The following is a 23983-nucleotide window of genomic DNA, read 5'->3' on the forward strand; positions in this document are numbered from 1 at the left end:
ATGTCGTGCTTAAGCTTTCAATCAAAACTGGCACAAACAGTGGGTCAGATCTCCCGGGGCCATTCAAATATTAACATTCACAGTGATAAACAGCCCCCAAAAAAAGCCCTCTGTAAGCAAATTGGAACAAACAGCTAATCTAAAGCGGGTTGCTAAGAGACCAGTGGGGCAGGAGCCAAGTCAGTCCAAGCATCCGGAAAGCTCTTTATTTTTTTCGCTTTTGGGGAAGAGAGGAGGAGAGGAGAGGTACCTGTAGATGACTCCATGTTGGTGGAGGAACATGAGGGCTGACGTAACCTCTGCAGCATAGAACCGGGAACGAGGCTCGTCGAATTTTCGGGACCGCTGAATCTGGAACATGAGGTCTCCACCATTTACATACTCCATGACGAAAAAGAGGCGGTCCTGAAAGGAGAGGAGGAAATGCCATTTAGCGAATTCCGCTGCAGCTGCCCACACAGGCCAGCAAGCGTACTGTGAGTCCAAAGTAACAGAACCGGGACTCAAGGACCCTAGTAGCACACGTTCTGGAGAGAAGATGAAGGAGTTAGGGTACAAAGTGTTATTCTAAAATCTGTCTGTCTTACTTTTAGAGGCGTCAGCTTGGTCTAGTGGGAGAAGCCCAAAATTGACAGAAAGGAGATCTGGGTCTCTGTATAATTTCCATTATGACCTTGAAGTGTGACCTTGGACAAGTCTCTGTCCCTTTGCAGGCTCCAGTTACCTTGATTTGTGTGGTGGGTTACATCATGCCCCCCCACCCCCGCAAAGGTATCCATGTCCTAATCCCTTAATGTGTGAATGTTACCTTAGATGGCAACAAAGGACTTTACAGTTGTGATTAAGTTAAGGATCTTGAGTTGGGGAGATTATTGTGCATCACCAGAGTGGACCCTAAAGGCAGTCACAAATGTCCTTACAAGAGGGAGGCAGAGGCGATTTGAGAAGGGAGGAGAAGGCAACGTGACCAGGGAGGTGGAGGTTAGAGTGATGCGGCCACAAGCCAAGGAAGGCGGTGCCACCAGAAGCTGGAAGAGGCAGAGAAGGATCTCTCCTAGAGCCTCTGGAGGGAGCACGGCCTGGCCGACACTTTGACTTCAGCCCAGGGACACTGGTCTCAGACGTCTGGCCTCCAGAACTGTGAGAGAACAGATTTCTATTATTTTAAACCACCAAGTTTGTGGTGATTTGCTACGGCAGTCTTAGGAAACTAACACAAAGCAACATGGACTAATGAGATGGTGAGAGCCCCTCCCATGAGGGCCACGTCTCACTCTGGAGGATGCTCCTTTTGGGGTTCCCACACCCTGGCGTGCTTCCTATGGATTCTGTCCTCAAGAAGGGCCAAACCACAGTCGTCCCTCATTAGGGGTGGTGCCTTCTCATCTGCCCACCATTTGGAGGTGGGAAGAAGATGGACCGAAATTCACTTTTGCACAATTTCTTGCCTACAGTTTGTGGAGCCCGTAGAGTGTGGGGTGCTGTGCTAGACAGGAGGCAAAGCGTTATAAACCATCACTGTCCTGAGGCGGCCGTGGCAGCGGGGGGGCGGTTATGATCCAGGGGCAGAGATGGGAAATAGGTAGAATGATGAAAACAGAACAGGAGAAGAGTGCCTTAAAGACACTGGGTGCTGAAAGGATTAGGAGAAAGGGGAGCTCTCTGAAGTGGTGGGGTCCATGGAGGATTCTAGAAGGAGCTAGGCCCTCACTTAGAGGAGGAGGAGGTGCGGGAGGTGTCAACAAATACCAGGACATGGGAACAGAGAAGGCTTGGGGACCGGTAAACTGACTACGTCAGCAGGGGAGGAACGTTCATGGAGCAAAGGGGAAACAGCGAGGTGAGAGGCCAGAGGGTCAGAGTACATTCTTAACATACAGATACAGTCTCAGCGGAGGTGCCAGGAGGATGTCAGCATATTGTTTTCAACCAGAATTAGGAGAAGCATTTCCATGAAGACCGAGTAAAAATCACAGTGACACTTTATTCAGGGAGCAGCCTGGACGGCATGTCTACTTTATAATTGGCATCTCTGAAAATAAGTCTATCCTTAAGAATTGTTACGAATTCAGACTACCTTCTCCCCCCACCACAACCTCCAGGATTATTCAAGCTTTACTGGTATTCACCAAGGCCCTAAGGGCTAGCTTCTCTTCCATTTATCTTGAGTTAAGGAACTTTGAAGCCTGCCTTGTTTTCTCCCCCAAGTACAATTTTGTACTCAGAAGTATTCAGAAGCCAACCATTCATTGAATCACCTAGTCCCCATTCAAATCCTTATTTCAAAAATCAAATGATCAGGCCAACCCCAATCCAACGAAACCAGAATTTCTGAGGATGGGACTCAGGCATCAGTAGTGTTCAAAGGTCCTCCTGTGATTCCGGTGGGCAGCCAGGGTAGAGAACCACTCTTCCATCTGGTTTCTGCCAAGGTGAGATATATGGATTATAAGTTATTGGAGTTTTCCTCTTTTATCTTTTCAGGGATCTCCCAAGAACACAGGTTCTCAAACTTGTGCAGCAGAATCTGACAGAGGCTTGTTAGAACATGGATTCCTCCCCCCTCCTCCCGCCCCGCAGAGTTTCTGATTCAGAAGATCTGGGTTGGAGCCTGACACTCTGCATCTCTAGTTCCCAGGTGATGTTATGCTGCTGGCCAGGGATCCCCGCTTTGAGAACCACTGCCCTAGAGCACTTGGGGCAAGGCTTTCCCATGGCAAGAACAGCTGCGTCATGCATTCAACACTGCCCTAATCTAGCTGAACCGTCAGAAACAGCTGCTACAATGCCAGTCCATGGTCACCAACTTGGACTTGGGCTTTAGCAACAATGGAGTATTTCCTTGCCTGTGTCTGAAAGAATCCGAATTTCTAAAGAGGAAAAATCTCCCCTCCCCATCCTGCCTCCCTGGCTGCTTTTTTTTTTTTTTTTTTTTGCGGTACGCGGGCCTCTCACTGTTGTGGCCTCTCCCGTTGCGGAGCACAGGCTCCGGACACGCAGGCTCAGCGGCCATGGCTCACGGGCCCAGCCGCTCTGCGGCATGTGGGATCTTCCCGGACCGGGGCACGAACCCGCGTCCCCTGCATCGGCAGGCGGACTCCCAACCACTGCGCCACCAGGGAAGCCCTCCCCCTGGCTGCTTTTTATACTCCAACACCGGACACACGGCATTTGAAGATAGGGGCCATGGAGGGAGAAAGAAGAGCTCCCACGCTGATTTCATCACTTACTGGCTGTGTGACCTCAGGCAAATGACTTCAGCCCTCTGTGCTCAGTTTTCTCATCTGTGAAAATGAGGATGATAATAGGACCCACCTTACAAAGTTCTTATGAGGATTAAATTACATATTAAAGTGCCTGGCTCATAACTGTTCCTCCATAAAGACTGTCTGTTACTATTGTTACTACAGTATTCTAGCTAGAGGTATGATAGTTAATACGGTCATTATCGAGTCTTCGTTTTCCCTGTCCTTTCAGCAGTATTTTCCCCGGATCACCTCCTCTCCCAATAAACGCTTGCTCCCCTTAGCTTTCAGCTGGTTCTTCCCTGTGACTGTGGCAGGTTTTGTTCTGCCTTCTCTTGTAGGCTTCTCCTCTCTCCAGCCTAACTTAAAGTTAGGTGTTGGAATCCCACAAGGCAGTGTTCTAGGCCCCCCCCTTTCCATACTTGCTGAGTGATCTCATCCACACCCACGGTGGCTACCGCACCTTGACACCTATGACTCGCAAACGTCTCCCTCCATCCTAGACCTCTCCTCCAATGTGTGGACCCATTTACCCAGCTGTGTTTCTGACATCTCCCTCTGATGCCTCAAAGGCACTCAAACCCAACATGTTCAAAACTGCTCCATAATCTTCCCCCAGCAAACTGGTCCTCGTCCAGGGTGCCTGTCTCAGGGCAGGGCTTAACCAACCAGCCAAGTGTATAAATCAGAAACCTGAAAGTCATTCTCAATACCTCCCTCCTCTCCTTTATCCCTCATATCCATCACCAAGCCCTATTGCTTTTACCTTTTGTACCTTTGCACTTATTACCTCTGTACCTGTTACATTTGCCTTTCTGTTGTCACCACCATCATGGCCACCATTCTCGCCCAAGCAGTTATCATCTCTTGTTGAGATTCTTGCAAGTGCCTCTTACTGACACTCCCTACGTTGATTCCAGCTCCCCCCACCCTTCCCTACCAAACGCTCATCACACTATGGACAGAGTTACCCTGCTGAAATGAAAATCTGATTACAATGCATCCCCCCTTCCTTCCCTCATTCTACTGACTCTTTCAAACGTTTCCTGATACTCTTGGGATAAACAGAAGACTCCCTAACATGCCTCGTGGCCTGTGTGATCTGGCCCTATCTAATTCTTCTGAGTAAGACGCACTTTCAGCTGTTCCCTGTTCCCTCCACCCTGACAGCAAACTCCCTCCTGCCACAGGGCCTTTGCTCATGCTGCTCCCTCTGTTTGGCATGTTTTCCCCTCTCCTTTCACCTAATGAATCCCTCCTTGTCCTTCAGATTTCAGTGCAACCATCTTTTCTTCTAGGAAGCCGTCCCTAACTTTTCTGACCAGGTCAAATCCCCCTATTACATGCGACACTCTCCGGTGGGTCTTTGATTTGTGTCACTGATTTATGTCTTTCTCCGCCAGTAGTCTGTATACTTCATGAGGGTGGGAACTATTGGTAATTCTGCCCTGTTGGTTTGTAAGGGAATTAGTCTAACCCCAAAGAAAAGCGGCTATAATTCCCTTTAAAAACAAGCATCATGTGGGGAGAAGAACTAAAAAAGTTTAGGGGGCTCTAAGAGAGAAACAAAACCAAAGGGTGCTCTGATATTTGTATCTGCAATTTCTTACTGCTTAGGGAGTTAAAGGCTTCAAGACAAGTCAGCCTGCTGCACTAGGCCTCCTGCCTGCAGAATGTGCCCATGAGTGCCCATTCAGACCATTTCCCCCTCAGGGGGTCTGTCTGTATCAGCACCCAATTCTTGGTATAGCTTTGAACAGTTCTTTGGTTCCGTGGACAGATGCCTTCACCTCCCCGTGAGATGGTCAGTTCCCTGAGGAACATACCTTATACTTCCCAGCAATCACCACCACCACTGCCAGCTCAGAGACGCTCAATAAAAATCTGCTCATCCAACATCCACTCCACGTTAGCGTCTCGAGGGAGGGACTCTCACTGGTTTGGTTCCTCATTGTACCCCCAGCGACTAGAATGGAGCCTGGCACAGAGTGGGTTCCTAGTGTGTCTTTGCTGAATGCACGAGGTCTTAAATACCCACCGCAGATGAGGCCCTGCTTGCTGGAAATTCACCAGTAAACCAGAGTTGGTTTCCCCACGTTACTTCTATTGTTAACCGCGTTTCGAGTTATTCTAACTTCAGCCCATCTGAACTTCAGTTTTAACTTGGTTTTCTACTCAATACAGCTCAACGTGCATGGTCCCAAAGCATGGTCAACCCTTGTGACACAGGAGGGACTGTTTTTAAAGCAAGACAAGTTTTTCACTTCTCCTCCCTCCGTTCAGTGAGTCCGGATTGTTTCTGACCTCCACACCTAACACATTTGAGAAGCATGTTTTGATGCAGAGTGAGAACCTCAAGTCATTCTGGGAACTGCTTAATTACATAAACTGAAATCAAAAGAAAGCTGGCAAACCCAGCAGCTACTCATTAATCCCCTCTTGGCATCAGTAGAAAACAAAACAAAACAAAACCCCAACTTCCTTGTAAAGTAAGCAAGTATGTTTTCTGAGGTAATCAAAGATTTTAAAAGCCTTATTCTACCTCCTCCTCCCTTAATCACACCTGAATGTCTGAAAAGTTACGGTCTTGCGATAGCAAGTAAAATAATAAAATCAGGAAAGAGATTATATGTCATGGCGATTTAGGGTAAGAATAGTTAATAATGACCTACAAGCCGGAAGGGCCACGCCATGTGTTTGAAATTCCCATTGGGCTGCATTTTCCCAGAGTGCTAACCTTTCCTGACTTTGAAGGGAAAACTAGGCCCTCCCTGTTCATCTTTCAAGGTGTGATGGATAGCCAGAGGCTTCCTCTCAGCAGCACAGCATGTCCTGCCAATTGGGTTTGTTTAGACACACATTCTCCATTGTTTGTTAGCTGTTTATATGTGCAAAGATTCTATCATCTTTGAATCAATTTCACAGGAATGCCCAACAAAAGACTGGACTTGGAACAGTCCGCCTTTGATGTGCCAATGACAGGATGAACAATTTCTCTAAGGTACCATCTGAGGGAATCATGGGGCCTGACCTCACACTCTGTAGCATCTCCTTTTCTCTCCACGTCTCCATCATTTAACCTATCAACTCGACAGGTCTCTCCTGGGTGCTCTGCCCTGAGGTAGGTGACTGGGAGATATGGAAGATGATATAAGCCATGGTTTTGATTTTTGGGAGCTAGGAATTGAACACAGGAAACCACAGAAAGCAACACGAAATGCTCTATCATTATGTGCTAAACCCTTCTGTATCAAATCAGATTGTGAAACCTATGTATCTGGGACCTTATCTTCTTAGGCCCCTAGAGAAGAACTGTCTGTCATCCAGGCCTTAGCACTTATTACAGAAAATCATTATAAGAAACACTCATAAGAAAATTCTTTCTGTATTTTGTTTTCCATAATACAACTGGTATTGATGGAACTAGCCATTGCTATAGGAATTTTGTTGAGACAAATCTGAATTAGGGAAAGACCACAATTGAGGTCTTGAACAACAGAAGGTGGAAGGAGTAGAGAGCCTGGCAAGTTAGAAGCACAGCCCTGAAGGGCAGAGGTAAGCAAGAGTGGCCACTGCATATGGGGATATGAGGAGGGTGAGAGTAAACCAGTGAAAAAACTTGGATATAGGAATGAAGGAGACAGATTCGATGGTGGGGTGAGGCCAGATGGTTCTGAAAACACAGGTGGGAAGTAAAGACCTCTAGAGATCTTCTGAGCTGTACATTGGCATAACTAAAGCTGATTAAAAAAACTATTCTAAAAGCAGAGTTTAGGATGGGTTGAAGGAAGGTTGCTTGAAGTTATTCCATCTCTTCCCTATTTCCACTGTGTTAAATGTTTTATTATCTTTGAGAAAGACCAACAAGCAACCCTCCCTCTCCTCTATTACACTTCCTGGATCGAACGAAGGGAAAGATCCGACCACTTCGGGAAACGTAACCACCTCAATTTTATTTCCCCACCAAGACGGAACAGCCAACATCACAATCAACTAAAAACAGTCAGTCATGAGTGAGACTCTCCAGCTCACAGGGAGACGTACCATCTGTGGACTACAGGCAGAGCCTTGTTCAACTGGTGTCACAGACCTTCCCCTAAGTTTGGTGAAAGAGAGTTGTAGATAATAAAAAGAAAGGACCTTTCTTCTCACGGAAGACTTACCTGTCAATTAACAGAGAATGAGAGTCTCATCTGAATAATAATTATGATCAGTGATGTAAATTTTCTTATGCAATAACACTAATAATTATCACCCCAAAAATGTCACTTAAAAAGATTCACGTTCACCCGTCCTCAGCCCTTCTCAGCTTTCTCCCCCTCTCACCTCCCACTGTGCAAGGCCTTACTCGGTTGTGGTCTTTGCCGAATTCAGATTTATCTCAACCAAATTCCTACAGCCACGGCCAATTCCATCAACGCCAAGAGTGGAACGGAGAATACAGAATGGGTTTTCACATCGCTGTTTCTTACAATAATCTTCCGTAAGTCACAGATGGTAGAGTCTACCCTCCTTTGGGTAAAAGGGGAGAAGTATTTTTCTTGGGGGAAGTATTAACCTAATCAGAACTGGCCAAACAGTAAAAATTCCACGCAAAAGTCTGCTGGTTGAGAAGGTATAAACTTCATTCATGTCCATCTAATGTTTGTTTCCAACTGCTTTTAACCCTGCTTATTGGAAGTACACAGGACACCTCAAGTCTAAAGTGACCTAAAGCTGTACTAAACTGACTCACTCGATAAAGCTCAAAATAAACATTTCCTGCCTCTGATTAGAGCTGCACTCAGCCCAGGGAAAATCTTCAAGTTACTGCCAACCTGCCCCACGCACACTGATCTGCGTGTGAAAGCCAGGGCAAAGGGAGAAAGGCTTTGGTTCAATACGTCAGAGAACACTTGCCTTTCATAGGGTCATCAACATCTTAGGAAACAGAAGTTACTATCACATGATATGATAGGACATACAGAATGGCCCCCAAATAGGCTACATCTCGATGATGCTGACACCAGAGTGACCTCATGCCATGAATAAGAGCAACATCTAAAGGTAAGTAGGAATAATGGTTTGTTGTTAGTTTTCTCTTTGAAAATGATAGAATCCAGGGGGTTTAGATGGGGAACACGGCAGTGAGATGTGCAGCGGTGTGGTTTCGCTGAGGCTCCCTCTTATTCCACTGCATTACCAGAGCGTCAGCATCACCTGACAGTACCAGGCTCCTTCCTGGTTTTTCACCCTCCGGCTGCTTTCTCCATCAAGTGCCACTCCTGGGGTGTGGCTTCTGGCTACTGTCCTCTGTCCCTGGCTGTTGACCTGGACTCCAGGAAAGCAGCAAGGCATCAGGAACCTTGCCCCTCACTCGTCTGCCCAACTTAGCAGCCTGGCCATCTTGTAGAGGTTTCACGCTCTGCAGTGTGCCTGTTGCCCACTGAGAATCTGGTCTGCCCATTCTGGGCAAGATGGTGACACAGGCCAAATCTGTCTTTGATGATACCAAGAGTTAATTTAAACAGAAGGAAAACACTGTCACCACTGTCACCAGCAGTCAGCTGTCTGAAGCCAAAGTTAAGAACTGAATGAAGGTTCCCTGTAAGTGTTTTTAAGCAAAGGAATGAAAGTATTCCTGTTCTAAGCCCATTTCCCCATCCAGCCAAGGCCCATGTCATAGTCTTGTCCTTTACCAACACTCCTTTCATGAGCTCAGGCTTTCCCTCTCAATCCAGTGTGTGACTGCATCACACTCTGACTGTCCCGCCAATACTTCCTGTGTCTCCAGCAGGATGTAAGGCCCAACAGGTGGGCCTCAAGACTCCCCTTTCCTGTGTATCCCCTGCTTATCTAGGCTTGGTGCATGTCTAGCTGGTAAAGAAGAACTAAGTGAGTATCTCTGGTCTCCAGCTCAGATGCTAGAGATGGACCCCAGGCAGAATGGAAGCAGCCCATGTCGCTGCTCCTCTGATTCCAGAAACTTCAGATGCCACCTTATTTCCCGTGCCCAACACAAAAAGAAGCCCCTACAGAGGTCACACCTGAGGTCTGATTTCCAGGAGGCTCGCGCACCTGCTGTTGTAAATAAAGCCTACAGTCCTGGGTCAGGCCAGCCACGAACTGTGTCATGGCTGCAATTGTTGTTGCTGTTTTCTCTCTCATTGTTTTTTGTTTCTTTGCTTGCTTGCTTAATTCGATTTAGAATGCAATTCTGCTAACCAATTCAGGGATCAGAATGTACCCACATCAATGTTAAAATGACCCGTCTATTCAGTGAAAAGTAATCAAGGAAATGGTTTTCCAATTTTACACATAAGGAACAACCGTTCAGTTAACTTTACATCCAGCTGTCAACGTCACAATAGTTCCTCTTTTCTTACCTTTCCTTTTCTTCCCAAAGAATATACAAAGTTCTTGTGACAGTTTTAAACATAAGCAAATACCAGGTAGCTGACCCTAAGGAGAGAAGGTACATCACTATTTCTCTTCAGTTGTGGGAAGGAAATACAACCTGCTTAGATGGAAATATTTAGGTTGAGCCCACCGTACAGAGAAGGAAGGAAAGCTTCCCCTCACACCCCCTGGCTTGGTGTAGCAGTCAGAGCTGATCCTACACGTAGCGGGCAGTGATGTGGTGAGAACCTCTGTTTAGCCTGCAGACCGGATAACAGATGCACACTGTGGTCTATGCAGCAAATATCTGAGTTTCCAATGAAACATTATTTCTCCACTTGGAATGCTGGAAGGACGGCACTCTCTTCCATTCCAAAGTTTACCCATTCACTAGGACCTGGCTCACGCCCGATTCAGCCAACACTGACCTTTTCCCTTCCTATCTGCGCCGGAGCTTTCTGTCTGCACCAGTTTGAGTTCTTGGTTATTCTTACAACACTCTTTAGTAGAAGCAGGACACAGGTAGCAACTGCTCCTGTAGCAGCTGGACTCTGCTGGTCATACCACAAGGTCAGTGTGGTATCCGATTCTGGGCACCATGTTTGATGCTGACAAACTTGGAGTTCTTACAGAGGATGGCAAACAGGAGGGTGTGGAGAAGCCGAGACCTATAAGAAGCGGCTGAAGGAAGTGGCCATTGTCAGCCTCAAGAAACCCACTCTTAGAGGATGCTGAGAGTCCGAGCTGAATGAATGAATGAACAAATGAATTAGCTATCAAACAAAGGAACACACTGAAGAGGAACTCTCTTCAAACGAGTGAAGTATTGCCATGTTGGTAATCAACTGCAGGACTGCCATGCTGGTAAAGACAATCTGTGTTATTGCAGATTAACTAAGACCAATGGGTAGAAGATAAACCGAGGCCCCTTTTATCAACGTCTAGGAAAGACGTTAAAGAACTCCGGCCTTCTGTCTGGATCCCGCTGCCTTGTTCTGCAGTGAATTCCTTCCAACCTGAGGAGGCCAGCCTTGTATGGATCATCACTTTGCAGGGCTGTTAACAGAAACCCTCTTTGTTCATTGAGGGGATGGGCCAGATGAGCTGGCTGAGCCACAGAATCCCTTGGGAGCGTTTTAAAGCATGCAGATTTCCGGGCCCTTTGATCGGAGCTTCTAACTCTGGCTGGGCCTTGGGAACGTTCACTTCGTTTTAAATTCCCCAGGTAGCTCCAAATGCTCAGTGAAGTTTGGGAACCACTGGACTGGACAACTGTCCTGGCTTCTGACATCAGGATTTGGTGATTTCATTGCATTGGGTTCTGCATCTTTTTGTGAGAATTTCATGTGTCGGTAAGTCCAACAAAGTGTAAATGCTTGGACCAGTGGTTTCTAGCTTTCCTTCAGCCCAGGACTCTTGACAGACAAGGTGTGCTCTCAGGAAAAGCATGGCTTTCCACAACAGGAGGTATCTCCTGCCGTGACCAGGGCCATGTCTCCTGCATCCCTGCAATGCTTCGTACCATGCTGGGCTCATCCAAGCCACTCCACTAACGCCATAATAAAGCTCTTATGTGTAGCTGATACCACGCTGTACCGTGGATTTGCAAGTGCGGGGCCATGTGAAAACAAATCAAGGGCCTGAAATTCCCACCCACAGTTGGAGAGCTGTGGTTTCACCACATTATTGTATTTTGTCTTTTCCAGTTTATCAGTCCCACTTGGCCTGACTTGCAGTCCCACAGACACCTCGGTGGATTCATATGCATGGCTGCCCCAAACCAAATAAACCACACCACGATGGCAAGAAAGCTCTGCTGACATCTCCGCTGTGCTAAATTCCCTTTCATGTTCTGACTCCTTTAATAAAGCCGAAATGAAAATGTGCTAATCTGGGGGAAATTGGCAACTTGGAAATAATACGCTAATGTATGCATACAACTCAATCTTGTGGATTCTGGACGCTTGATCACATTGTTTTAAATCTTAAGTGGCATGGCTGGTGGCTGCGGGCAAGCTGAAGAGGATTTCCATACCACTTCACTAATACTTTCATTTGATGACAGATAGAGCATGAAGAGAGGTTTTTCATTATTAAATTCTTTGATCTCCATACTTCCACCCGGGTTTACTCTGAACCCCAGGCAGTGCGGTGAGATAACCTTGTACGTATTTGGTGTAATAGCGCAGTGTCCTCTCCAAGGAACTGTTTAACCTCAGCTGGATTCCGGCATGTGTTGTTTTCTAAAAAATCCATGAGCACAGACTCCCATCAACACTATGCAGTCTACATTCAGCAGGTGTAGGTGTTTGTAGAAGCAGAACAAAAACAGCCTGTGTTTAATCTGTGCACAGACCTTTTGTTCTTAATGACCTGAAAAGGTGGTGAAATAGACAAAGCAAGTGAGAGTTTCAGGACCAAGTCTGGCCTCTGATACAAACCGAGGGCCGGCAATTCCGAGAGGCGGCTGGTTTCTCTAAATGTAGAAATCCATGATCTCAATGGCCTTGTTAATGACACGAATGAGGAAAAAGACTTGGAGAACCTCAAATGAAATGTCCATAACTTGACTGTAGTCAAGTTTGTAGAACTCTGCCAGTGGATGCTCTTGAATGTTCTGACAGCCTTCTCCATCCACATCCTCACCTGCATGGTGTAGCGGTCCAAACTCAGCCTCTGGACCCAGACTGCTCGTGTTCAAATCCTAGCTCAGCTACTCTCTGGCTGTGTGAACTGGACAATCAGGGGTGTTGGTTTCCCCATCTGTAAAATCAAGATTCGATAGTAGCTACTTCTTGGAAAATTATAATAGATTATCCTTATCGTAGGTGCCTGGCCCCCAAAAAAGTGCTCTGGAAAATATTAGTTTCAAGTTTTCATTCACAAGCTTCCATTCAGTGGCTTCATATGGCTCAGTGATGAACACATTTCAAATCAGTCCATTAGTTTGTATTTATAGAGGGCTTTCAAAAAGGCTACAGCCTAGTTGGAGGAGTGAGAAGCTCCAATGAAGTAAGAGTTAACACCACAGGAGGGTATTTTATTATTTGTGGATTTATGATGAAGAAATAGTGAAGGAAAGCTCCATGGAAGAGCTGGGACTTAGAGGTGAAAGGGAATCAAAATGAGGAGAGTTTGGGTCTTCCAGGTGTAGGAGAACCGTGAAGTCACAGAGATGGGATGCATTTGGTAGACTTTGGGAATGGTGAGGAGGTCTAGCTGTTTGAAGCAAACCATCTCTAACGCGGCCTTTCCGTTTTTCTTAGAAAATTATAATCTAAGATTAATGTGAGGACACAATTAACAAGTGGAAACTGACAATGGCTCTAATTTATTGAGCACCTACTACCTGTGAAGTATGAGCTACTTTTCCACTGATGCAACAATCTTGAAAGCAAGTGTTAATATCCCCATTTTCTACGAAGAAACAGTGGCTCAGAGGAGTAAGCTGACTTGCCTGAGGCTACTGGTAAGTAGTACTGCTAGAATTTGAACCCAGATCTGTCTGCCCCTAAGCCAGGGCTCTTTCCATCACCCTCGGCATCATTCAATAAGCTGACGTTAGAGGGCACATTTTATGTATCAAAAATAATGGTGCTTGGGGCTCAGGTTAGAGACTCTGTGTTCACGTCTGCACATTAAACCTCTGCTCAGGCTGTATTTGTAGAGGCGGTCTTGAATCTCTAGGACACAAATTCTGGTGCTTTTTGAAGCAGCGTGACAGGGATTTGTTCCTCTCTCTGGGACTCTTGACCCTCTTTAGAGTCAACACAGAATCTAGGTGAATACAACGTCATGTCTTTTATACAGTGGTCTGCTCTTTGACAAATTCCACCATCTGGACCACCAATGTGAAACTGTAAGGGGGAAAAATGTCCCCGGAGTGGGGGAGAGAAAACACTGGTGCCACGGCCCACATTATCCACGACAACAGAAGCTAACACCACTCTCAAGTCCATGGGCCAAGGGCTACTTTGTGATACTGCAGGCAAAATTAAGGTTAGGATTTTAACCTTAAGAAAACTCCACTCTTCCTAGCTTACTGGAGCAGTAAGGTGGGAAATAAAGATAAAGGAGTATACTAGAATTGACCGAAAAATTGCCAATCTGGGGCTGTTTAAAGTAGGAACAGCAGTCCTAACTTCTCATAGCCCTGAAGGTGTTATTATACCAAAGTCACCAAGTAAAACTAAAATAACATTCAAAACTCTTTCTACCAAGACTTAAAAATATGTGCTGATTTTATTATTACAACAGTAATTCTATTGGTATTAGTGATAATACAATGATACAGTCTGGAAAAAGTTTTCCATCAAAAAGGTTTACTGGTTGACAAGAGCTCATATTACCTTTGTAACATGGGAATCTGAATTTCCTGATAAATGCCAGGTAAATGAACTGATTTCAAAGTAGTGGAAACTAATTTTTTAAATGGTCAGAAAATATATGAACGGATATTATGTTTTAAACTGTAAAGCACCATATGCATTTGTTATTGTTGCTGATTCATATAGTTCTTGCACAGCACACACTCAAAAAAAAAATCTCTACTTATAGAAACATACCACAGATGCATATCACACCGTTACCCAGACAAGACCTACCCTTAGCCTTCAGAAATCACTGCAAAGAACAGTTGTATGACCTTAACTTTACCAGTTCCATGACTGGCAATTCGGAGAGACTTCACCCTGCAGGTGGTGAGCTGTAGGTAAGGGAGAATTGTAAGTGAGAGTTCTAGAGAGGCTTCCATGTAAAAGACAGTATCCCAGATGCTCTAATTTGTTGCCTCGCTGAAAAACGTGCTACTTCTCCACTCAAGAGCCTTCAGTCACTTGAAACGAAACCCAAATTATAAGTAGTAGTGCTTTTCAAACTTTAGCATGCGTTAAGAGTCAACTGGACACTTTTTAAAAAACACAGATTCCTGGGCCCCAAAATACTGAGGCTGTAAGGTCTAGGTTGGGATGTGAGATTCCGCGTTTCCCAGAATGAGAAATGAGCTTCGTCCCAGCAAGCTCCCAGGTGATGCAATGCTGCTAGTCTAGGGATCCCACTTTGAGTGATCCCACTTTGAGTAGTTGAGGTTAGAACCGCCCCCAGTCTGGTGGTCACCTAAATTTCAGCCTATCTCACAACTTCCTGCTTGAGTTGATTTCTCTTCATGTGGCAACCACTCCTCGCTCTTGGTCACTTCTGAACCATCCTGGCAACTCTGCCCCAGGTCCCTCCTCTCCACCTATCAGACTCTTCCTATTCTCTTCCTCCTCGGTGGTGCCTTTTCCAATGAAGACAGTATTGAGAAAACTCTTCCTCCTGTGAATTCATGGCAGTACCTAAACCAGCCATGTGATGATTCATCACACCCTGTACATTATAACCTTATACCATTGGCTTACATTGTTAGGACAGAGAAGTTTATTTAACTCAGTGTTTTTTTTTTCACCCCACTTCTTCAACCGGACTTTCTCAGTCCTTGAGAGCAGGAATTATACCTTGCATATAATAGTCAATCGATTAATAATGACTGATTAATTAGACTTACCGATCAACATAGTTAATATAATTTTGGTTCGACTTGGGTAAGGTTGTCTAAACTACTAAGATGGGTGAGTATCATTACTCTAGACAAGCCAATTCAACACTGTTGCACGGTCTTCGTTCTCAGAGCGGCCCCGAGGTCTCTTCCTGAATCCTTTATTGGACCTAACAGAGCAGGCATGCTCAGAAATTACATGGTTGATTACTTGAGTGGCTCGCCCAAATGGACTACTTCTCTTCCTCCTGGATACAAACCAGCTTAGGTTTATACCCATTCATGACCCTACTTTTAAGAATTCCACTGGGGAGTCTACCCACCAATGATGTAAAGTACAGGCAAACCATCAGAGTCTCACATGGACGACAAAAACAAAAGATTTTTCAATTGCCTTCTGACTAATTCCTTACTTAGTGAAATAATCAGTGAGCTGGTGAGGAAACCCTACTTTCAACCACAGTGTTATGTAAAAAATGTGCATTCTCTTGCAATACTGACTCACAAACAATCCGATGCCAGGAAGCTCTAACAAATGCCTGGAAAGGGGGTATACTTCCAGATTCACATGACTTTTACTGTTCCTCTGTGTTGCGTCAGATTCTTGGTTTGCCACGTGGGAGGAGAGCTAAGAAACGATTACGCAGTGAACTGGCTCTATAAGGATGGGCGATCCTGCAACTTTGGGCTTCCAGGCTCTGCTAAACTAAATGGAAGTTTGGTTCATTCATTTCATAAAAGGCAATCAATCTCTGGCAGATACTACTTGAGCACATACTAGATGCTAGACAGTCCCACCCGTAAACTGCTCATTCTCCATCTCTCTCTCCAAACTCCAAGACGTTGTCTACCCTTGCAATTATACATGTGGTTTCATTTTGTACCATGTCGGCTGGGCCTACACCTGAGTATCTGAATATGTAGATGAGACGAGCATGACTTTAAAACAGCACTCAGCTCACGGCCTTGGGCTGAGAGATACCCTTTCACCTCTGCCTCCCAGGCATGGCCGAAACTGCTTCTCAGGGCTCTAAACCAATACTTTAATACCATTCTTTGCTCAACCACTGCACCAAAGTATTTTGATGGACAAGGACTCACTATCTAGTACACTTCATCAGTCTGGCATTTGTTCAAATATGAGACTGTGATAGCTTGAACAGGAGCAAACTGGAAATATATCTTTATAAAGAAATACATTGCTTAGCCAATTGACAGCCAAGTCAAATGCTCAAATGTACAAACCTTTATAATTAAGAACACACGTTTTTAAGTACACCAACAGCACCCATCTATTTGGCCAGTGTGCTAATTCAAATTACCCTTATCTTTTTATCAGGGAAGGTTCTGAGGAACCTCTACCTGGCGACAATCTGTGAGCAGTTCTAACTCCTGTCATCTTTTTGAACACATTCCATATATTTCAGACTTACCACCAATTCTAATTGCCCAAATTAGTTTTCTTTTGCTATGCATCTGTTTGGATAAGATAAAACTCTGCCAACTTGGTTAAAACAGAAGCACTGACCAAAGAATCATTAGCAAGAGCTCCCCACTAACCCCAAAGGCAGACCTCACCAGGACTAACTCTCCTCTTCTCCGTGAAGCCCTCGACCAAGTTCCCACGTACTTACAACCCAGGGTCAGCCAGTGACAACAGTTGCCTGTAACCTAACAGCACAGCGAGAAACTTCTGCCCTGCTCTAATCATCCAAATGGAAAATTTACGAGAGATACAGACAGATCAGGTCACAGACTATGTCCTGAGCACTAGAAATAACTTATTTTCACAATTTATTTCAACAAAATGTACTGGGTAACATAAAGTTGTTCAATGAATACAAGCCTAGGATTTTCAATGGGAGTAGATGGTTCCCTGCCCTCTTTCCCAGAGACCAGACTATCAAGAGGCAACCTACAGCCTTGGCCACTTCAACCTCGCCTTATCTACCTTCATTCGCAAATTTCTGTGAAAAGAAAGGGAGAGCAGGAAAGCAAGATCTGAATAAAGGTAGGTAACTCTTATTACTTCAACACTTCCTTTGGGGTGACTTGAGCCAAGCCGACACTCAGATGGGCGTGCTGGCGGAAAAAGAGGGGAAACAACAAAACACAAGGAAGGAAATTTACAAACGCTTCCCCCTCACCCGATACTGCACTGGGCTATCTCATCTCCCCGAAGACCCGTGAAGCCCCTTACCACTTGCACACTCTTCCCCTAGGTCACGGCCCGTTACTCCTATATTCTCTCAAGGGAAATGCAAGGATTAAAATGGCTGAGCTAGTGGCAGCCAGCCCTTTGGAATGTCTGTGAAATAGTAATCTCTGGAGGGTCGCTGCTGCATCTTTATAAATGGGTTGGGGGGTGAGGGTAGTGGGGCTGTGCAAGACAGCCCCAGAAGAGAGAGTTAAGACAAACTAAACAGCAGCATTCCACCAGTCCCTTGTGCATAAGGCAAGGGTGCCTTAGCTCCCCAGGAGACAATGCCATCAGCTAAAGCATGAATCAACTGGTCTGCTCTATTTTCTAAACTTGCGCAAACACTTTCCTGGAATCGGCAACATGACTCAAAGCACCTGTGATCATTTATGGCTTGGAAATATAACACAAATACTTCAGGATAATTTTCCAATTGGAAAATATTTAAATTTTCTTTTTTGTATGTGTTTCTAACCTCCAGTGACATCAGATCTTGATCATTAAGATAATGCCAAGGCCGGTCAGAGGTAGCTAATTCTAGAATAAGAAGGTAAAAGGGATTCTGCTAAAATCTGAACAGCACTTTCTCCAGATTACTACAGTTACAACAGATCTTATCTGAACTGTGGTCCTCACACACAAATAACCGCTGGCTATTCAGATGGGAAGAATAACAAATTATTCACCGAAACGGTGTGCTCCTTTTTTTTTTTTTTTTGATTGTGAAGCTTAACTGCACAGACCGTAGGATGGAAGGCCTGTTGGGGGTATCAGAGGAAGTCTGTGCGTGAAACAACGCCTGCTTTCGCTATTTCCAGAGTATGCGAGAAACTATGACAAACTCAAAACACTGTTTCTGAGATTCTTGGAGGAGTTGTTTAGTTCAGCCACAGACACATTCCCTGCTCTGGGGAGACTAGATAAACAGCATTCTTTCGAGGTGCAGGTCTTAAACAGTCGCTTCCCCCTTTTCTCTTCCCCTCTTAATAGTAGGCTTTTAGGTTTGAATAAACCAGGAACTACACCAACCCCCCCCCCACTCCTTTACCCATCTGAATACAAGAAGCTTGGAGAATTATTATCAGACACTCTATGATCCTAGCTCTGAAGTGGGGAAGAATTTAAATATTTTGAAGGGCCAAGAAAGGGCAAGGGTAAAATAAGTTAAGAGCACGGTTTTGTAAGTTAGAAAGTCACTATTTTTTCCTCCATACTCTGGTTAAAAACAAGAGCCACATCTGCAGAAAGCATGCGCTTGCTATCAGCAACAACAGACCTCCCCTTCAATCCCCCCACAGTAGTTATACTACTGAACTGAGGAGCCCAAAGGAAGCGCCCAAGGGAGTTAAAAAAATAATAATAATTTTGCCACCTGTAGTAGTTTATGTGCTACCAGTTTTTGACCAATGAGGTACTTTCCAATTCCCATAGTCTGTACCCTCACCCAAATCAGAGTATAACCAGAAAATGTTTCCTTGTATCTCCCCAATTCTTCTTTCTATCTAATCTAGAAGAGAGATAGCATTCAGTAAGACTTTGCTTCTGCTACAGGCTGCTGATGACAATCTAAATCCCTTGGGCTACGGTTTAAGCATTTGTTGCCAAGACTGTCCTTTCCATTATCATGTAATACCATGTCTTAAAGAAACCATCGGTGCAAGGAAATCTAATTAACTTGGGGTTACCTATCAGCCAGTATTAAGAAATACATCATTAACTGAAATGCATTTATAAATATATTTAGATGATTTTGGGGTGTCAAAGGAATAACACTATATCTTAAAGGCAGTTAACCATTCTTATAGTCATCAAAAATTGGCAAATTTGAGGACTAAAACTGCATTACAGTCAACAACTCTCGGGGTCAGGGAGGAACTAGGATTCTGTAAAGTCATCAGAAATGAATCTTCTACACTCTTCCCGAGTTACTGAACAATTTGCTTCTTAAATGAATTTGAGAGGAAACTGCTACTCCAATTTAGAAGTCACCAGTAAGGATTATTACAGCACAAAGAACGGAGACTGTTACTGCTCTGCCTGGCAAAACTGCAAATCCTTTCCTGCCCCTTTTAAGATGGTCACAATGGCAAAATCCTCTGTCCTGGGAGCATGCTTGACTTCCATTTTCAAATGCAGGGGAAAACAAACAAGCTTGGGCTGCTTCACAGAGCCTCAAATAGCTTTTTCCAAAGATGAGCTTCATCTCTCATCAGGTGGGTTTTTGAAGGCCCAGACCACAGAAACCGTCTGGGAGTCTGGGCTCAAAAGTCCAGAACAATTCAGAAATTATTTCAGCTGTTCTCAATTTAGAAGTAAAACAAAAACACCAAGGAGGAACAAACAAACACATGCTTCTATGTATCTATTTTTAAAAGAATAGCACAGCTCTGCCCCTGACTTTTTTTTTTTTTTGCGGTACGCGGGCCTCTCACTGCTGTGGCCTCTCCCGTTGCGGAGCACAGGCTCCGGACACGCAGGCTCAGTGGCCATGGCTCACGGGCCCAGCCGCTCCGCGGCATGTGGGATCTTCCCGGACCGGGGCACGAACCCGTGTCCCCTGCATCGGCAGGCGGACTCTCAACCACTGCGCCAGCAGGGAAGCCCTGCCCCTGACTTTTTGTCCATTCTTTTCTGCTTAACTTCAGGATCTTGCTCATAAAAAAACAGTATATAGCAATTCCAAAATCTCTTCTCCTGGAATATCACAAATTCTCTCATCCAGCTAAGCCAGAAGTCTTTTAGCTCTTCAGGCTGCTCCTTCTAGCCCTGTATCCATCAAACGTAATAACCGGTTGCTATTTCGTCAATATTCCCTGGTTCAGTATTGACCATCTCAGCGCTACTTTTCCGACTGTGATTACCCTCTAGTGGCAAAAGAAGTTCACTGCAAGCTACTCGGCAACTGGATCCTAAAGGAAAAATGATCAGCTTTACTCCTCTTCTTTCTGATTTCCAAGAATACACTTAGTTAAGTGAGACATGTTGGAAGGTTTGTGTGTTATTGTTTTCAGTGTAGGAAAACCTTCATTAATAAGCTGAATTTTTATCTTTCAACCCCTAGTTAAAAGAATAGAGGTGGTAAAGTGGGGGCAGGGGGAGGGGTTAGTCAATCCAAAAGAAAACTGAATGGAATTACATTAAAGAGAACCCCAGCCCTCATTCTGCCCAATTTTCCTCTCAGTCCCCATAGTTTGCGTGCAGTCCCTACTTCTCCGGGATAGTTTTAGAATCACAGCAGGACTTTCTTGGCATGCTGGGCCTCTCATGGCTTCCTGATAAGGGGAACACTCTGCTTGAGGAGGCCGACCAGATCGGGTAAGACACATCGGCCCAGGGGGCACCCACAGGATGACCTGTCACCAGGACACACTGACTAGCCGGCGCACTGGGGCAGATTTTGTTCCTGAAGGTCTAAAACCCTGTCCTCCGCAAGAGCGTAGGGGCCCTGTCTAACTTACTCATTTCCATGTCACCAGCATCTGACGCAGCGCTTTGTACCTAGTAGGACAGTGAGAAATATTTCGTTTATGCATGAATGAGAAGATGCTGAAAGCATCACACTCAGGAAAGCAAGTGTGACGCTGATCTCCAGGAAACTCTGCCGGTCCCGATTTCCCCCAACAACTAAAAGAGGGGATTGAAAACTCTCCTCCAGGGATCTTACATGCCAAGGAGGTGCACTGGGGGCCAGCTCCCAGGCAGCCAAGTCCCACGGCTCCCCTGAATAAAAGGGGCTTCCCCTCGTATAATTTTACAGAGTGCACTGCTCTGCAGGTGTCATTCCCTTACTGTAAACAGCCTGAAACCACCGCTCTAAGACACTGGCTTCAGCAGAACAATGTACCAGAGAGAACTGGTTTTCTGCACCAGAGAATAATGCTAAAAAAAAATATATAGAAAAAATCAGAACGAATAGGATACAATTAAAGAAAAAAAAACTGACCATAAGATTGACAGGACTAGACAGAGTACAGAGTATTCTTTTTTTTTTTTTTTTTTTGCAGTACGCGGGCCTCTCATTGTTGTGGCCTCTCCCGTTGCGGAGCACAGGCTCCAGACGCACAGGCTCAGCGGCCATGGCTCACGGGCCCAGCCGCTCCGCGGCATGTGGGATCTTCCCGGACCGGGGCACGAACCCGAGTCCCCTGCAACAGCAGGCGGACTCTGAACCACTGCACCACCAGGGAAGCCCCCAGAGTATTCTTTTGGTCACTGAGATGGACACGCGGATGCAGATACCTTCGATGTGAGCAGGGCTGAACATCTTAGAAGCATATAGAACTTTCCTGGAGCCCTGTTCCCACTGGCCCACTGCAACTCGGCAGCACTGGAGGGAAGGACGGCTGTGCAGCTTGTGCCGCACAGAGTGGGTGCTGTTTGCCTTCTCTGCTCTTGCCCACTTCCCTCTGGATGCCGGCTCTGTCTGTGTGTGCCTGTGGGATGCCTAGGAGCAGCAGAGCTCTGAGACTTTACCCTCTGCTGCTCTGCCCACCCAAAATCTCATTCACAGCAGGTATCGTGAAACCTTGGACAGAGTCACGCAGGTTCTTGGACTGTGTACATGGAAGGGAAGGGCTGTCTGGTCTTATGTGTAATGATTGTATATGAACTAGCTTGTGTAATGATTGTATATGAACTAGCTTCCCCAGTCATTCATTTTGCTAAGCTCAGTTCTTGGTCAGGGTTGGGGGAGCTGAAAATGCATTGCTAAATTGAAGTACACAGTATGTTCTTTAGAGAAAAGATACACAGCAAAACCATTCTTCTCCCAACATTTAACAGCACACAATTCAAAGCCAAAAATATGCTCTGAAGTTAAAATACAGAATAATTCCTGTTCAATTAATTCAATGCCTATTTTTTCTTAGTCCTTTAAAGTTTTTAATTTTGTTTGGTTTCCATTTTTACCGTATACGTGGTAATAGTGCAAACACATGACCTTAGCATAAAGCAATACCAAAATGTCAAGTTAGCAATAAGAAACACTCTCGCTGGCTAATCTCTAAAAGGTCCAACATCTCTTGAATTTTAGTTCATTAAAAAAAAAATAATTCAGATACTGTCTTAAAGGATCACATTACAAGTGGTGAGCAGATGGCCCAAACCAGGCACTGGGCTTGGAGAAGAGGCACAGGCATAGCAGGGGATAACCAAGATGATGAAATGCCTCTCCCACTGGCTGGGAGCCATTAGCAAGATCACTAATCCCTGCAGAAGCAAGATGAATCCCAATGGTCTTGAAAATGGCTTTTTTTTTTTTCTTTTTTTTTTCCTGAATCAGATTCTGGGTGTTTTGATTTATAAGAACTAACCTATCACTTACAGCCAGGCTTACTTGAAGGAGCTGAGTGACAAGGATCGCCCTGGTTGATGGAATGATCTATGGACTGAGGCCACGACGCCCACAAAGTTGCAGAAGAGAACTTTAGAGGCCAAAGGAAAACAACTAAAGTGCAAGAAAACAGGCATTGATACTATTTTATTTCATTTAAGGTATCATTTCAAGTAATAGAATGAAGGATCATTCCATGTGACTGAACCCATGTCAGGTGGTAAAACTGTTTTAACATCTGGAAACCTAGCAGCACCTCGGTCTGTCCTGCTTGGTGGGAGGCCATCCCCTCTCACCAGGTGATGTGCAGACACCTGCACACTGCCGTGTCCTGCATTAACATCTCTCCCACAATTTTCTGACTGGAAACAACTCTCACCTCCTCTTCCCTGTTCCCTCCAAGCTGGGTTTGTGGGACTTGAAATTCAGACCCTTTGGCTTCTTCAGTTTAAGTTTGGTTTGATCAAATAAATATTTAGCATCCTAAACAATGAGCCAGTTCCTCTGGAAACATTTCATTTCATCCCCACACAATGCGCACCTGGACCCCAGCCAGTCCTGGTCCAGCTTTCCAGAGGCTCCTCCTCTCGTCCTGACCTGCTGCGGGCCACTTGGCTCAGGACATTTGTGTCCTGTCGGAAGAGAAAGCTAAATTCAGCTGCTCCCTCCAGAAGCTGCAAACCGTGGCCCTCCCGCCAGCCACGTCTCCCGTCTGTGTGAGCTGCAGAAGGCCACTGAACCTCACAGGAATTGAACTACATGGCCTCCGAGGTTCCTTCTAGCTGGAACTGCAAAACACTGAGAAACCCATGAATTCACTCACTGTTTTAACGTTGAAATCCCAAAAGTGAGGGCAAAGAGGGAGCAGAAGAAAAGGAACTAGGTTAGGAGGCAACTCCTGAGGACTGAATCTAACTGCTGCATTTCATCTGCCAGTCGGCTGCTCAGTGGACGTTTGCCTCTCCTCTGTCTCGGCCGCTGTAAGAGCACTGTGAATACTCCTAACGCAGATATTCACACTCACATCTTTTCATAAGCTGTTGCTCTTCTGATCCTCACGACAGGTTGCCCCCAAGGACTTCAGCTCCCTGCCACCCTCACTGTTCCAAGCACCCTCTGACTGCCCTGCGCCAGAACCAACCGGCTGAGCCTCTAAGTTTCGAGGCTGATCTCTTGCAGCAAAAGTAATCAAAACAGCTCCAAGTCTCATCTTTCAGTCAGAGCAGAAGTGCTTCCATGTGTTTTATATACTTGGGTTTTCGTATTAGTATTAGAACTATTTCTCATTATTA

At 45.4% G+C, this 23983-nt stretch overlaps 1 protein-coding gene across 3 annotated transcripts in view; it reads right to left on the bottom strand.

The window, feature by feature from the left end:
• The window catches only part of PRKCE (protein kinase C epsilon), a 509389-nt gene that overhangs the window by 83981 nt on the left and 401425 nt on the right, over nt 1–23983 (bottom strand). For all 3 annotated transcript variants that reach the window (XM_030857772.2, XM_060309072.1, XM_060309073.1), the window contains one exon: nt 251–405. In XM_030857772.2, coding sequence (XP_030713632.1) covers nt 251–405 — 155 coding nt within the window. The remainder of the gene's footprint in view (nt 1–250; nt 406–23983) is intronic.

This window comes from Globicephala melas, chromosome 12 (assembly GCF_963455315.2).
Source record: "Globicephala melas chromosome 12, mGloMel1.2, whole genome shotgun sequence".
Lineage (NCBI taxonomy): Eukaryota > Metazoa > Chordata > Mammalia > Artiodactyla > Delphinidae > Globicephala > Globicephala melas.